This window comes from Camarhynchus parvulus, chromosome 17 (genome assembly GCF_901933205.1).
Source record: "Camarhynchus parvulus chromosome 17, STF_HiC, whole genome shotgun sequence".
NCBI lineage: Eukaryota > Metazoa > Chordata > Aves > Passeriformes > Thraupidae > Camarhynchus > Camarhynchus parvulus.
In genome coordinates this window covers 4,689,658-4,706,708 of record NC_044587.1, presented here as the reverse complement: position 1 = coordinate 4,706,708, position 17,051 = coordinate 4,689,658, and the positions used below count along the sequence as shown (strand labels likewise).

The window sequence follows — 17,051 nt, the reverse complement described above, 5'->3', positions numbered from 1 at the left end:
ACTCCTCCAAAAGAATGGTGGTGGCTTGTCCCAAACTCCTGAATTCCAAGAGCACAAGTGAAATCCATTTGCTTGTGTTGCCCTTAAGAATGTAACAAGTTTTTACATATGGATTTGTTATTTTAAGCTTGGCAGATCGTGAGAAGGGGGCAGGGTTGTGTCAAGGGTCAGAAACTCTGGATCATTGCTCCTGGATCCCTGTGAACAGCCTGTGATGGGCAGTCCATTTCCATGCACAACCCTCAGCCTCTAAAAGAAAGAATTAATGGGATGGTGGTGGTATCATTGGAGGATTTAACTCTGCTGTTGCTCTTTTAGTTGTGTGGAAAGCTGAAAGTTTCTTTACTGTAATAGATTGGGAAACCTTAAACATAACTGCTTAAAGGCTCCAAGGTCCATTAGGTGCTTGGAAAACCAGTTGCAGCCAGGAGGATAGATAAAATTTTACTTAATTCCTTATTTTTGTATTCATATGGTAATAGAAATAATTCAGTTCTTGGTTGATGAATAGCATGGGATGTAACAAAATCAAGTCTATTTGTTGTATTTTCAAACACACTTATGGAGAATATTTTGCTGAGTGTGGATTCGCTGTAAGGCTGATTTGGTGTGAGGCACGTGTGTAGGTGTACGTGTCCTTTGACCAAGTAGTCAGAAATGTGGTTTTCTTTTCATGGTGGTCCCTTCTGAAAGGCTTTTATGCTCTGTTAGTTTGCAGGAACGAGGGTTGTTTGGAGATGCTCTGTGTGTGGTGTGGGGGGCTAGCAGGTGCTGTGGCCCGTGGCTGTGTGCTGGTGTGCAAGGGCAGACTGTCCTGCTCCCTGGAAAAGCTGAAACCTTCTCTTAACTTGGTCAAAAATAAGTTCAAACTGGTTCTAACATTGACTGAGTTTTCATATTGATGTTTGAGCTGGGCATTTCTTTGCCCTCATTTCTATTCCCACTAGTAAATATTATTTTAAAATGTGACAGATTTGAATTTCCCTCATCGGCTTTCTCCTGTCTGCCTTTGCCAAAGTGAATAATTCCTCACCCACTTCACACCAAGAAAGGGTAAAGAGTAGAAGGGAAGAGGCACAGCGAGTACTGCTGCCAATCTGATCAGGAAAACAGAATGTGTCCATGTCCCAAATAGGGGCTGGAATAGTCTTGCTGCCTTTTTGGGCTTGGCTCTACCACTGAGAGGCAAAAGCCTTGTTTAAAACCTGTTAGCATTCTCTGTGAAGTTTTAAAAAAACATTTTGGGGACACTAGTAAAGTCCTTTTGTTTTTTAACTGAAGAGACTCCTGTCCTGCCAGCTGTCAGACTGACTCTTTTTTTTTTCTTCCCTAATTTATTTCTTTTAGCATGTCTTGATACAGCTAGAGGAGACAAGCCTGGGGAGGAGAGCAGCCTGTACCCATTGCCCTGTTCCCGGAGAGGGATTTTTGTAATGCATTTGGGCACACATTAAGCCAGGCCTAAATTGGCAGCACGGTGACTCCTCTGCCCCAATGTCACTGGGAGAGCAAAATCATCTGCCCCTGCTTGGGAGAGCAATTGCATTAATGTGAAATTGCTGCCTCCCTTCTGTATTTCCTCTCTTCCTTGGCTATTTTCTGCTCCTCACCTTGTGGCCTCTCATCTACCACCACTCAGAAGAGCTCTTGCTGTTATCCACATTTCTGGCTTTGCAGTGGCTTCTTTGTTGTGTGCTTGTTCCAGTGGTTCTTATTTGTTCAAAAATCTGGTTGATGGTGCTTGCTACAGTTTCCCGGGGGATGTGGTAAGAGGAAGGATTATCATTTCACAGGAAAAGTTGTAACTGGTTCGAGACGTGAAACTGATCATCCACAGACACGTCAGTCCTTCCCTGAGCAGTCTGTAGGGCTGCTCAGTAAAACAAGGGAGTATAACAGTAAATCTTGATGATTGTTGCTTGGTGCTTTCCCTGCCCCAGGGCTCAGAATCAGGCAGACTTTCCTACTTCTGCTCCTTCAGGAAGGAAACAAAACCGAAAGCTGTAAAAGTGAAGTTGTCAGAAATACTGAAGTTCACTTTCATCTAGTTACTCTTTAGTCTTCCTCTCCCAGACATTATTGTCTAAGGTCAGGCAGAACTCAGTGGCAGATTTGGGAGTAAAGTTCAAATTTCTGCCATACCCACTGTTCCACTCCATCCATTTACAGCTGTGATTAGTTGGCTGGAGAAAGATGATGTTTGCCATGTCACTAAGGGGTTATAAATGGAATAAACTCAGTGAATGAGTTCAGGTAGAGCCTACAAGTCTGTGTAAGACTGAACTTGACGAAAAACCCAACAGAACAACCCACAAACAAACCAACAAAACCAAAAATTACATTAAAAGCCCCAGAATTATGGAATCATCTCCTGGAGGAGTGGCCCAGCTCAGGGGAGTGGGGCTGGATCAGTTTCTGTACTGCTTCATCTCTGTGTATAAATACACAATGTTTAAAAAGTGGTATTTATCCTCATGCTGGTTCTAAGGTGGACTTTCCAAATATCAGCCAAGAGCAGGAAAAACAGCAATTGCCATTGTTGCAGAAGGGTTTGTGGCCTGGTCTGTGCAGTGGGTAACAGCAGAGGCTGAGCCTGATCTCACTGGAGTGATAAGTATGAAATAAAACATGAATCCTTCCTTCTTTTTGGAAAGATCTGCTTTACAGGTTCTTTAATTTTATATTTAAATCCGTATTCCATCAGGCATAGGGAATCTGTGAGGGCCACTAAGGAACAATACTGAGACAGAGAGGCAGCTGCTCCATCATATGTGCTCAGAGTGGGAAACATTTGGAAGTATTAAATCTGCGTTGCTATTTATCATCATTTCTTCCAGGGGAAAAGGGGAGTAGAGGGGATGTAGGGAAAAGAGAAGGCTTAGGTGGCATGTGCTGTGTTTCCAAAGAGATTACTAGATGTGTTCTGCACTCCCTTGCTCTACAAACCTTGTGGAAAAAATGCCAGCACAGTTTGTAAGCCCACAGGATGTTTGTTTTGTAGGGAGACAGGAGGTCTCTTCCTTCCCTGGGGACTGCCTTGCAGTCAGCTCTGGAGGAGCCAAGTGTAATTCTGTGCTCCTGCCTGTTTGCCAGCCCTTCCCTTGCTTTGTGAAGGAAATTTGCTTGCGTTCATCTAGACCAGAATTGTTCATATCTGAGGAGTTCTCACACAGCCCCTAACAATGATTCATGGCTTTGTATGAACAGTAATGAGTAGGAGATAGTTACACTTACGAAACCTTTTAGTGTGCAAGCATAAATACCTTCTGGGGAAAAAATTAGGGAGGAAATGATGACATTCTTATGGCTAATGCCTCAAAATACAAGCTGCTGTTGTCTTATTTCAAAGTCTGCACCACTTTAATTAAGAATCATCATTTAGTTGATGTTAGTGGAGAACTGAATTATAGTGCTGCTTTAGCACTCCTATCAGGAACCCAGGTGTTATCCAGAGCAGAGTAATAAATTGCAGCCTTGCTGGGATGCAGCACAAGACAAAGTGGATGTGTGGAAGGAAGGACAGCCCAGCGATAACAGATTGAATTACGCTCGCTTCCTGCCCCATCACCGTGCCAGGATGGCCTCCTGTAGGTACAGCAGCCAGGCTGATTTATTAGGAGGAACCTGGCCCACTGAAGATCTCAGCAGTGCTGTAAAATTGTAGTTAAAACCAGCAGTAGGAGGTGAAGGAGCTGTGTGTTGAAAAGGATTCTCAATATGTAGGAACAGCAATGTCTAATTCCTGCTCTGAAGGACTGGAATGTCTGGGCAGATTTGCTGGAGAATTGCTCAGAGGGATAAACGCTGCTGACAGCCGGCTGTACGTGGCTCCCAGATGGACATGTCCTGTCTGCTTCTCTCACTTCATGGTTTTGTGTCCTCAGTCTGTTGACAGTCTCCTCTTGGGGCCCAGACCTTTAAAAGTGTGTTTTGTCACGGTCTATCAAGCTTCTGCTACACTCGGGTCACCACAATTCTGCTCTTTCCTTTATGCTTTTCTCTGTGTTGACTCAGGGCCTCGTCCTCCCTTTCTGGACACTCTTCAAGCTTCATTCGCCACCTTCTCCACCCCATTTCTTAACTTGGGGTTCCTACCTTCTGGAAAAACCAGCCCCACTCAGCCCAGGAGTTGTCTGGCATGTCCCCATCATGCTCTCCTGCTCAGCACGTTCACACACAGCCAGCAACTCTGTTGGGGTGCCTGTGGCTGCACAGGAGGGTCAGACTGGGAGAGACAGAGGGTGTGAGCATCCTCTGATTTCACTGGGAGACCAGCGTGGTTTTCCAGCTTAGCAAATTGTCGTGTGTGTGTTTAACAGCCCTTGCTCCTGCAGGTCCTTGGTGTTGCAGGTGTTATCACTGAGTCAGTGTCTGTAGGAATGTCCTCGAGCACAGCCAGCCTTCCCCGACTCTGTAGCACACTCGTGGGTGTTGCTGGCGCTGGCATGGTGTTGTCTCACAGCTGAATCGAAGCACATACCTTGGCATCCCTGTGCAGTGAGTCAGTCCCAGCCTCACCACGGCCTGGGCACGAGGGAAGGATTCTTGTGGAGCGCTTGGCTTTGCTCCCACATCCCCATCCCTGTTTGTGCCTGAGCCATCCTCACTGGGCTGCGATGTGCTGGAGTTGGAGGGGAGCCTGCCTTGGATTTCCTGCCTTCCTGTCGAATTAGTGCCCCGTGTGGGAGGCATTTTCCTTCCTAACGGAGATTATGGTCCATCCCACAGAGCAGGGAGTGCTGGTTTGTCCCATATTTGGGGGAGAGCATCACAGCATTGCTACTTGCTTAGATTGTGTGCCTGCCCCTTGCAGCTCTGCTGTCTGTCTGTTCCAGGTGTTCACTGATGGTCTAACTCCTTGGACTATCTCCCATCACTCTAGTGCCCTGTGTTTGATGAGGGAGCTTAATGGGCTTCAAAGCGTTTTCATGGTAAAATGATTATAGCTTAATTTCTGGAAGTGGATTTTCTGTTTCTTGTCTCATTGACACTCTTGAGGGAAACCCAGGCTATTAAAATATATTCTCCTGCAGGACACAGGAAGAGGAAGCCAGGATATCAAGGTGCTTTAAAATAACCCCCCAACACACTATCACTTTTTCTGACTGTGGAATCATTTAGAAAGTGGAATTATTTAACTGCTCTGATTCACTATGGAAATATATCTGCCTGCAGTTACAGTTTGGCTAGGAAAACAGGCCCAGCAGTGTCTGTATTTCCTATTCTGCTCACATACATGATATACTTTTTCCAACAAATACAGTAGTACTCATGTACATAAATAACCACCCACAGAGCCTTTACCAGTGGTCACCTGACCAACACATCAAGGATGCCAGATTGTCTTCGGGTAAATAGTGGCCACCACTACTATTTGCACTTTCACTATCAAAAATGATATTAGAAAATAATGTGTATTGTTATGATTTGTAGGTTGAATTTTGGGGGGTTGGTGGGATTTTTTTTTTAATCATTTCTCCACTGGGAACATATTTTGCACATGTCCCAGTCCACACTAAACTTCCATGCCTTTTCTGATGTCAGTTGCATCAGTTCACTGGTTTACTGGCACAGCTTATAGTCAATTTCCAGGCCAAACAAACAGTGGTGTTAAAATCATGTTTTGACGGGATTGCATCTGTATAGCAGCACAGTGCTACTGAGTATTGCAGGTATAAAAACAGTTCTGTGCTCCCAGGTGGCCTGACAGTCTAGGAAACACTTGGCATGGAATTTCTGTGTCCAGAGCCCTGTGTGTGTGCATAGAGGGGCTCAGCAGACAGGGGCTGGTGCTGTAATGAAGGGCAGTTCATGGGGCAAGGGGCTGCAGTGACAGTGCCGTGTTTCCTGTCCCCAGAGCTGCACTGACGCAATGGTTTGTGTGCAACTCTCTGACCTCGCTCAACAAACTCATCCAGATGGAGAATGACCCTTCAAAATACGAGAGTTTCACAACTTATTGTCCTGGCTCTGTGCCAGTACAGTCAGGCATGCCAGCACATCTGGGGGTAGCATGTTAAAGAGTGAGGGGGCACAATTATCTGGAACATTTCTGCTCCAAACTCTACAGTCATGCCCCAAAGTGAAGGACTTGCAGGAGCAACTGCAGTAAAATTCCCTGGTGTATTGGGACTTGCCTGATACTTACTGAATATTACATGCCTAATGTGCTGCAGTGTATAAAGAACTTTGGAGGTTGGTTTTTATTCACCTGTAAAGCTCAGTTTTCAGGAATCTCTGTCTTTGGAGTTGTCCCAGGGTTCCTAAAAATGTAGAAGTATGCTCAAGACTGCTGTAGTTTGAGAGGGATGGGCAGGATAGAGAGCAACAAAAAATACTGCCTTGTTCTCAAATAAGAAGAGAAATGATTAAAAAAACTGTGAAGACCTGAAAGACCTAACTCCTTCTTAAATACCATGTCTTATAAATCTCACCTTGCTTGGCTCCATTTGCTGCACGTTCTAGCCATTTCATTTATAGGATAATTAAGGGATTTACCTTTTAAAGGTCTTGGGTTTGTTTTCAAATCTAACCATTCCAGCAGCTAGGTGTGAGCCAAAGGATTTACAGGCAGCAAACAGCCTACGTGAGCTGCATTCACTGGAGGGATGGAGAAGGGCTTTCCCTTTCCTGCATTTCCTGAGAGGCAGGAGCTGGGGGCTCTGGGAGGGTTGGGGACAGCTCTGGAACAAGAGTGTCCTGCCCATGTGGCAAGAGATCTGCATTAAGGCACCGTCCATATCTGTCCTCTGACGCACGAGGAGCACACGTGTCATGAAACAATGCAACTTAGAAAGTCAGAGTGTGTGGGTTGGCCAGATGGCTTTTATCAGCCAAAATGAACCTGCTTTTTCCTTTCTCTCCCTCTTTCTCCTGCAGAAGCCCTTCAGAGACCGGTAGTGTCAGACTTTGAGCCGCAGGGTCTGAGCGAAGCAGCTCGCTGGAACTCCAAGGAAAACCTCCTCTCCTGCCCCAGTGAAAATGACCCCCATCTCTTTGTTGCACTGTATGATTTTGTGGCAAGTGGGGACAACACTCTCAGCATAACTAAAGGTAAGGTCACTGGCCAGAATTCCACTGGGAGTGTGGGAGAAGGTGTAGGAAGGAAGGTCGCTGTGAAATAATTAAGTTTTACACCAAACCCTGTGGAATTTTTTTTACTGTGGGAAATAATCTTAAACAAATACAAATACTTCACAAAGTCATGACCTTTTTAAAGGTTATGACTGTCTTTTTTTTATTGCATTGGGCAAGAAACTGTCAAAACTAAATTCTCCATTAGGATCAAGAATTTGAGCTGAGAAATTAAACTAAGCTGATTTTGGAGGCTAGCCTCTGATTTTCGTAGTTCTCCAAACACAGTCCCTGTATGAAAAATGACTGTACAGATATAAGGACCAGAAGGATTGAGAAAGAAAACACTGTATGTACTCCAAGTCACATCTACTTATCTTCCTAATTGAAATTATTTTTTAATTGTTTATCCACTTCAGTTCTTTCCTAGCTCCAACAAGCCAACTCAGTTCAAATAAAATTTGCTGGATTCATTTTTTAAACTTGAGCAGTATTGGAGCTGGTGCAGAACTGCAGGAGAGCCTTAAAATCTGAAGCATGTGACTTTATTTGGCTTGGAGAGATCCACTCAAGCTTGAAGAGAAACACATGCTCCCTGCTGAGTCAGATACCTATTCTTATAGGAGATTATTTAATCATCTGCTAGGCAGAAAGAACTTATCTTTGTCCTCAACTCCTGGGCTCCCATGTCTAAATCTAATCCCGACTCTCTGCTGGGCTAATTTGCCCCCGAGCAGGCAGCACGGGCCGGATGGCTCAGTCCTTCATGGGGACAGAGTGTCCGAGTACCCTGGCCGCTCTTAGCAAACCCAGTGGATATCAGCTCTTTAGTGATTCAGCTCTCTTAGGGTTCCAGCTCTTTGCTTGCTAAGGTGCCCAGGCTAGTGAGGAAGCAGATGCAAGAGAGGAGAAGAAAACGTCCTGGCGGTTCCACAGCAATGGTTTTATTGAGGGATCTTTGAAGGGTTCCAGCAATGGCTCTTCTAAACCAGAATGGGCTAAAACAGCCCCTTTTTATAGGGTATAACGGGACCCAAACTTGTCCAGTAGTAGGGGTTAAGGGAAAGTGACCTATAGGGTTACAGAGATAAGCTAGGGTCTGAGAGGTGGAAGACAGGAGCTTCTTTAGCTATTTCATCATGACTTGGCAATTCCTCTCTTTGCACCTCGGCCCTCTATGGGGCCCTAGCGAGCTCGGAGCCTGCTACATAAATCCATTTTCTCTTCCTCAAGGTGAAAAGCTCCGTGTGCTGGGCTACAATCACAATGGGGAGTGGTGCGAGGCTCAGACCAAGAACGGGCAGGGCTGGGTCCCCAGCAATTACATCACCCCAGTGAACAGCTTGGAGAAGCACTCGTGGTACCACGGGCCGGTGTCACGGAACGCCGCCGAGTACCTGCTGAGCAGCGGCATCAACGGCAGCTTCCTGGTGCGCGAGAGCGAGAGCAGCCCCGGGCAGAGATCCATCTCCCTGCGCTACGAGGGCAGGGTCTACCACTACAGGATCAACACTGCCTCTGATGGCAAGGTAAGCTCCAGGCTCTGCAAACCCTGCTGGGATACTTGGTGGAGCAGTAGCAATGGAACTGAGCGGTTCTGAGCTCGGGTCGCAGGGCTTGACGTGTGTAGTTACAGTAAACCGTGAGATTCTGACCTGGCTGGGACAAAACAGTTCTGTTCCTGTAGAAAACAATGTAATACAGAAACATTTTATCCCTTTCTTTACGGGAGAAAATAGTAGAGTTAGATCAGAGCAGAATCTAATAGACCATTAATAAGAGATCCTGAGAATTCTTGTCCCTTATGTTCAAAACATAATCCCTGACTGTCAAATCAGAAAAGTCAGCGCCTGTTGCTAATAATCTTGTAAATATTAGGGACAGAATGCTTTCTGAGGTGTTCTGCAGTATTTTTAACTACTGTTTTGATTTCTCTACAGTATTTCAGCGTGATCATTGGAGACGGGTAGGCACTTTCACTTTTATATGGGCTTTGTCCCCAGTTCCTTCATTTTTTCCCTAGATTGTTGTGTGCTGTAGCAGTGGTGCAATGCTGTGCTTTGTGGATGCTGCAGAGAAATGTTAGCATAAAAGTGTAGTTTTCCACAGGTTTTTGTTTTGATTTCATGGAAACATTTCCACTAGCATTGGAATTTGGAAAATGTTGTTTTTTAACAAATCTATTTTAAGCAGTGTCTCTTTAGATCCTGTACAGAAGTTGAAGTGTGGGTCTGGAGCATGGCTGCTGAGGCTCTTCTTGCCAGCGTCTAATAGATGACAGATTCTGTGCCATTAAATTTCTTCAAAAGAAAAAAACAAAAGTAATCAAGTATAGTAGCAGCCCACTGTGCCAAATTTTCCTTTGTCCTATGAGACCTTTACTCTTCTTAGAGCAAAGCTGACTGCAAAATCTTTAGTATGAAAATACAGGGAACCGGTACCCCGTGTTTCCTATTTATCAGGCTCAACACTCTAAAACCTCCAATAAGATAACCAGATTTTACTTTTGTCTGCTTTAACAAATAGATTGTAATTGAGACAATTCTGACCATGTTATTTAAGGCAACATATTCCCAACTTACGGCATTTTGATTCTTCCTTCTCCCTCCGATGTAGACACTCTGTGGTCAACATCAGCTCTGTGAAGTGCTGACATGCAGCATACTTGAAGGACTACATGGCAATCTGGAATCTTATTCCTCCTCCTGTCTCTGTAGTGGATATTCCTTCTGTTCCCATAGATGCTGGCAGATGAGCAGTGCTCACATGTGAACGTTTTGAACTGAAGGCTCCTTGGGTTGGTGTAAATAAGCATGTGTCCGTGAGGAGATAGCACATGTTCTCCATTTGAGCTGTAATAGAGTTTGGCATATGAAGGCTTTCATCCCAGCAGAGCTGTTTTTATCCCAGAAAAACAGTTCTGCAGAGCTCCAGTAATCCATTCAGGTCTGTGTTAGCCAGGTTAACTGTTCGTTTTCTACAAAGTTGCTTGCATTGGTGTTTTTGAGGAAAAGCAAAGCACAGGTTGGAACAACTCACTAAAGCAGATCTGCAGCTCATGGTGGTTGGAAATACAAAACTGAGCAGCAGCAGTGACCGAGACCTGTGGCTTTTGGGCGTTGCAGGATCAAGCACAGAGGTAGCCACAGGGCTCCTGCTGCTGTGCCAAGTGCCAGCATCCCTGCAGAAGGGGCAGTTTGCCATGTCCATGCATCATGTGCTGCAGTTTGCAGCCTGGCCTGTTAAAGCTCATTGGTTTTAATTTGCGTTAACGAGCTGGGCAGTGAATTGCGACATCTCAGCGGCAGATGTGCTGCTGGGCTGGGGACACTGTGCTCTTCCAGCACCCTGTCCCTGGCTGTCAGAGCTGAGGAGCTGGGAAGAGAAACAGCCAATATCCCTGTTTATCCCTCTGCAGAATGGAGGCTGCTGGAGCAGGTCCTGCTCTGAGCTGCTCGTGTCACACTCTGTTTATTACAGCTTTGCCGCAGATCATGGCTGTGCTGGAGGAGAGCTCTTACCTTCACTGCCCTGAGCACCTGGGGCCCTCCCAGCCTGCTGGATCATTAGTCAGCCTGTCCAGGGAATTTAATATCTCCCAGTGCTGCAGTAAGGATGAATGGCTTTGGTGGGATCATATCCTATGCCTGGCAGAACACGCTTCAGGAGAAAGAGGTATTAGAGGAACATGTGGAGCAGCTGCTGCTCAGCTCAGTGGTGTGTCCTGCATTGCAAAGCCTCACCCAGACTTTTTCCTGGGAGAAAATTGAAGGGACTAGGGAGATCAGAGGTTTGTACATCTTCATTTTAGTACAAACTATATTGAATGCATTGGCCCGCTTCAAAAAAATTCCTCTGGGAATTTTTTCTTTATTTTCCACTTTAATGGGTCATATTATTTTGGACCACCCTCTAATGTTTTGTTTTGTTGGTTGGGGTTTTTTTAAGGAAGGTATTAAAAGTGACCTTTCTTGATTTGGCTGGCACAGTGCAGCCAGTCATGTGGTAAACCACTTCCGTGGTACAGAGGCCTTGGTTTTCCTGACTTGATAGAACTTGAGGGAAAACCTTCTACTGAGTAACCCAACTGAATAAATAGCCTTGTCCAGCCAGTTCAAATCCTGCTGTCCTCAGCAGGAAGGAAACAGGACTGGGGTCCTGCTTGAGTCTCTTGGATCTTCCAGTGGCTGAACTGGATGCAGACTTGAACCTCCATGGATTTTTTGGTGTGGTTGTTCAATTTTGTCTGCTGAGTGGGGGGAGTGGGAGTGCCACTGGATTGAGGATCTGCTGAGGTTAGCACAGGCCAGTTCAACCACCTGTACAAAATACCCCAGCCAGGAAAGAGAGATGTGGTCTGGAGGCAGAAGTGCAGATGAGCAGTCCATTTGTGCAAGCAGAGCCCCTTGAAACAGGGCTGTTGTTTATGGTTTGTTTGGTACACAAAAACTGACCAAATAGTGTGTCAATAACATAGCCAGGAAGCAAACTTGAGTCCCTACAAAGCTCAGATGCTGGGTCTGTCACCTCTGTGAGAGTACAAGTCAGCAGCACCACGTGGTTTTCTTGTTGGGTGTCATCAGTGAGAGGATAGAAAAAACCTGCCTACAGAATAAACACATTTACTGGTGGACGTTTATCTTAACGTAAATGGAAAACTTCATGAGTGTTAAGGCATGAAGTGTTGTTTTTGTGGCCTGGACAGGGCAGTCCTGTTCTGTCCTCATCCTCCTACAGCTTTTCTCTAAAATCTTTGGCCATTTATTTAGCTTCTTTCTCCTTCTGTAGCAGGATCATACAATCTGTCACACTAAATACAGATATCTCTAATTTTCATGAGATATAACTTGTCATAAAACCATGGGGGAGCTTCCTTCTCCATGCCTCTCTAATACTTCCAAGTAATCCTGGGGTTCAGCTTTTCCTACATCCATATTTTTAGATTTTAATTCTCAGTGTAACATGGGAACTGCTTATACCATTGCAAGTACTTCAAGTCATTCCCAAACAGGCGTGGCTTGTTCTAAATTGGGGTTGTACTGGCTAATGCTTGGTCACTCACACCAAGCAGCTGTAACAGCCTCTTATGTTGCCACCTTTTTGTTCTGAAAACATCTGGTTTTAAGGTGATTGCACCTGTTTGATCATGGAAAGTGTTGTAGGTTTTTGTAGGGTTTTTTTTCATTTGAGGGGGATTTTTTAGCCATAGTGTTGAAATGAGATATCAAAAGAATATCTGATTAATTCTAGTGGAGAGCTGTGAACATGCTCCCCAGGAGGGTGCCATTATTTTCCAGTCTTCATTAAAAAGACTAATCAAGTCTGAGGGTGGTTTTGTCCCTTCTTGCAAACACTTTTTTTCTCTTACAAATGCAGCTCCCTTTTTTGTTGGTGATGCTCTCTTATTGCTGGAGCTTCACAGATGCACTTTCTTTTTCCATCCAAATATTCTGTCTAGGTGGGAGAAGCAGAATTTTACCCTAAGTCTAGGATTTTTAGATGTCTGGCAGTGCCATCAACTTCCAGCCTCCTGAAATCCCAAACAGATGGCCAGTGCACATGCAGAAACTGTTGAGTGTACATCCAGCATGTCAGAAGCATTTGGGAAGTTTGATCATAGCTGTTGGCATGGGATGTGAGCAGCAGGACTAGTGTGTGGAGTGGACAGGAATTTGGGTGCTGCTCTTCCTGCAAGCTTGTCCCTTGCCAAACCTCAGGCCTTTGTGAGAAATGGAGCTCTTCCATCTTCTGTGTTGTAGGCTAGACCATGATGCAAAATGCATATTGATGCAAAGATTTCTCCCTGTTTCCTTCAGGTGTAACCAGCACTTTTCAAATAATTCAATTTCTAGCTTTTTTCACCTTGCCTGGCAGAAGACTGGGCTTGAGGATGGAAGCAGGAAACACACAGCTCTGGTGGGAGGGAGTCAGTTGTCCATTATCTTTAGCAGGATCTTAAAATGGATCTTGTGTATAAATGTTAAGAAGGTAACAAATATGGGTTATCATGCCTCTCAGCAGGTTTTCATTCAGTGGTAATGATTTTCCTTCTGTGCTATTGATCAGTGCCCATCACAGGGATGGAGCAGAGCAGCTCCTCACTTCATGCTAAACCTCTGCAGAAGCTCAGGCCTAAAGCAGGGAAAGCTCTGGTTTGCTAGTGAAGCTTCAGGGAGAATTTAGGCAGGTGAAACTGTCATAATCCAAACAGTAATAGTGAAGTTGAGACACTGAGGGTGACAACCCCCATACTCCCCAGGAAATGTCCCACTGACCAGCCTTTTGAAAAAAGACATCTCAAGCAACAGCATGCCAGTCTAGTGCTATTTGCAGCTATTTCTGCCCTGTTGTTTTGGCAAAGTGCATGTATTTTCTCCTGAATCCATGCCTTTCCCATGTAAGCATTGGTTGTTCTGGGCTCTGGAGCTGGTTACAGAGCTTCTGGAGCTCACAGTTCCATGGCTCAAGCAGAAGCAACACCACACTTTGCTTTCACAATTTTATAATGCAGCCCCTATGTACGAGCTCTCCGAGAGGCATTACCTGAACAAGCTTTTCCCTTCCCCTTTGGTTCCCAGCTCTATGTGTCTTCAGAGAGCCGCTTCAACACCCTGGCAGAGCTGGTCCATCACCACTCCACCGTGGCAGATGGGCTCATCACCACGCTGCACTACCCGGCGCCCAAGCGCAACAAGCCCACCATCTACGGCGTGTCCCCCAACTACGACAAGTGGGAGATCGAGCGCACCGACATCACCATGAAGCACAAGCTGGGGGGAGGCCAGTATGGAGAGGTCTATGAAGGAGTCTGGAAGAAGTACAACCTGACAGTGGCTGTGAAAACTCTCAAGGTAGGACTCGATCTCGGAGCAGTCCCCGTTCAGGCTGGCTGCCTGCCCTCACTTCTAGTTAGGTTACATTGATGGTGGCCCTCCCTTTGAGTGCTGTAGGCTGGAACAAGAATATTTTTAAAAGAGCTTGATCCTCTTATGGTTTATGTGATACCTATAACACTCGTATCTAAACAAAGGAGGATGTTAACAGCACAATTTTTACTGGAGAATGGATGAAACCTTAGAAAAGTAAATAGTGCCACGGTGTCTCGTGTTCAGGGTGTGGTAGAGGTGAGCTGTTCACGGATGAACACACCAGCACAAGCTGGTGTATTAAAGAAATCTCTGGATTGTGAGTCAGTCAACATAAAATTCAAAGGCTGTGCTTCAGGGAGGCTTTACATGTTTTGATTTTCTGTCTTATGTGGCGTCTTTCCCAAAAGACAAGCTCCTTGTGTACCTGAAAGTCTTAAGCAACTGTTCACAGCTGCTTCTTATAAAAGACACAAGAGGAGGAAAAATGGTATGCAAGCTAAGGTATATTAAAATTCATAAGTGGCTTTAATGAAGAACTGGATAATCAGTTCTGTTTCTGGCTCTGCTCCCTGATTTCTGCATCTTGGTTTCCTTGTCTCTTGAAATGCAAATAGTGCTCTGTGAGTTCATAAGGTCATTTCTTAATTCATCTATGTTTATAAAACTGTCTTGAGATCTTCTGGCACCATCTGCATGCATTGCATTTGATTGCTTAATAGGAGTTTATGCAAACTTGACACCATGTTCTCTCTCCTCGAATGGGGACGTGGTTTGGTCTTGCAGAAACAAACAGAACCGAGGGTTTCGTTTGTTTCTTTTTGGGTTTTTTGCAATGGAAATTTTGAAGTGGAGGGAACTGTGTAGATGCTTCAGTGTCAGGGGAAGAACTTTTCCTTGATTTGGGGAAAATATTTCTTCCTTGCTCTCTGAGCAGCGGCTGCCTCAGTACTTCTGGGTTGCCATGGCTGCAGAAAGTATTTTCATTTTGGCCTTTTCTGTACTCTGGAGGTTCCTGCTGCTGCTCCCGGTGGGGGAGTCCAAGTGCAGCTTGCACAGGGAGCGAGTGACATCTAGTGTTGTCCCTGCTCGGGATGCTTGGAGCGCCGCGGTGCAGGTGGGCTGGGCTGGGGCCAGGTTCAGCACAACACCTGCTCACACTGAGCAGAGCTTGCAGTAACATCTTCCTGCTGCTGGCTGCAGTGTGAGGATTCCTGGTGCTTTCAGACTTCCCATCTTGCTCCAAGCTGAAGTTGTTGCTTTCATTCTCATCTCCCTGAAACCCATCAACAAAGACAAGCTGCATGTTATCCCATCAAATCTGTTTGTGCGAAGGAGAAACCTTAATACACACCATGGCTGTTTCAAATCAATAAATATTTAATGAAACACGACTAAAAGTGGTTCATAATGTAGTATGGAGCAGCGTGTTCCGCTGGGAAGTGGAAGAACAACCAGGAGGAGAGTTGAGAAACACTTCAACCTGCAATTATGTACGCTAAAACCATCCTTAAAAGCAAATTTATAATCCACCTTCTTTAAATCCATTAGTCTACTGCCTGACAGGTGGGATTATAGCTTTCTTCAAAGTTTTGGGAAACATTTTAAAATCACATTTATATCCCAGTTCTACTGGGAAAAACAAGCCTTTTGCAGCTTCTGCCCGAATCTTCAGATGACTCATTTTATTTTCCTTTGAGAGAATGTTTTTCAAAACTTTGTATGATTCTTCTTGCTCCTTCCCCCTCTACCTCAGATATCTCTATAAGAAAGATAAAGGAGAGCAAAGACTAAAAGAGAGAGGAGGAAAAAAGTCCTCCCAGCATCTTTTTGAATAATGATGCTTTATGAACACCCATTTGTTGTTCAGTTTTCTGTCAAGTGTCTAAAGATAGCTCATGGCTGGCACAGAACTGGAGAAGAAGCGATGGAAGCAGCACATGCTGTTCCTCAGTGTTTAACTGGAGAGGGCAGGACCGTGTTTTGGTAATGAGATGTTGCCTGTTAAAATCCATCCCTGGCAGCTCTGTGAGTTGCACAGGACACAGTATTTATCAGGGGCTGTTATAACAGGACACACTGTGAATTTGTGGTTTTACCCCCAAATTGGAGAGGAGCACAAGGCAGTGGCTGTGGGGACAGGGGCTCTGTGACCTGCACTGGACCAAGTGCAGCCAGTTGTGACTCTGGCCATAACTGCTTCTCCTGAGGGCCATTTAATGGCTGAGCTGCTGTGAGCTGGTCAGCTCAGCACATTTCTTACTGCTCACCTCAGTTCTGCTGCTCCTAGGACTGCTGCTGCTTTTTCTTTTCTTTTTTTTTTTTCCTCCTTTATTTTTTCCTCAGCAGAGAAGTCTGTGTTTTAAATTAGGCAACATGTAACCCTGGTGTCCCTTAATGCCATGGCATGGTCCTGTGCTGTGCTGGGAAAATGCTGGACAGCCAGAACTGTTTTATTTCTGCCGTGGTTTAGTATAGTAGGAGCTGGAAGCCAGTTAAAGCTTGGTCCTTTCCACGAGATCAGGTTTTCAGAGAGGTCATTGCTACAGTGGTTCTGTGTATGTGTCCTTCTTATTAATATGGTCACTGAGAGGTAAGAAATTTCAAACTGTGGAGCAGCTATGCAAAGGACAAGCCTTCCAAGGTTTGCGTAGCATGAATAAGACAAAGGCATATTTAGGATAATTTTGCAACCTGGATTATTAACCCAGTTTCCTTTGCCAAAGAGAACAGTTTAAGGTTCTGCTCACAAGGACCTTTGGACTATTAGTTTTGACAGTGTGTTGAGCAAATCACAGCTGTCAATCAAGCTAATTGGCAATGAATAGTAAATGATTGAATGGAAGTGTTGGAAAAATGTTCTCAGTGCTAAGTGCAGAGCAGGGAGCTGGCTGGATCTCACAGTGGCAGCCCACTGTTATCGTTCTCACCAGCAGCAGTAAATCCTTTCCAATCCTTCCCTAAAACACTTTGTCCATGTAGCCTGTCAACATTAATCCATCATTGAAAAAAATATGGATATAGAAAGAAACATTGCTTTAGGAATAGGTCTGTATTTTTGCACCACTTTGAAATGACCTTCCGGCCATTTGGGGCGTATCTCCTTCAGAA

The 17,051-nt window shown here is 45.1% G+C and overlaps 1 protein-coding gene across 2 annotated transcripts in view; it reads left to right on the top strand.

Moving 5' to 3' along the window:
* Positions 1–17,051, top strand: part of ABL1 (ABL proto-oncogene 1, non-receptor tyrosine kinase) — a 77,731-nt gene that overhangs the window by 47,576 nt on the left and 13,104 nt on the right. For both annotated transcript variants that reach the window (XM_030961205.1, XM_030961206.1), the window contains exons 2-4: positions 6,880–7,053; positions 8,308–8,603; positions 13,653–13,925. In XM_030961205.1, the coding sequence (XP_030817065.1) occupies positions 6,880–7,053; positions 8,308–8,603; positions 13,653–13,925 (743 nt within the window). The remainder of the gene's footprint in view (positions 1–6,879; positions 7,054–8,307; positions 8,604–13,652; positions 13,926–17,051) is intronic.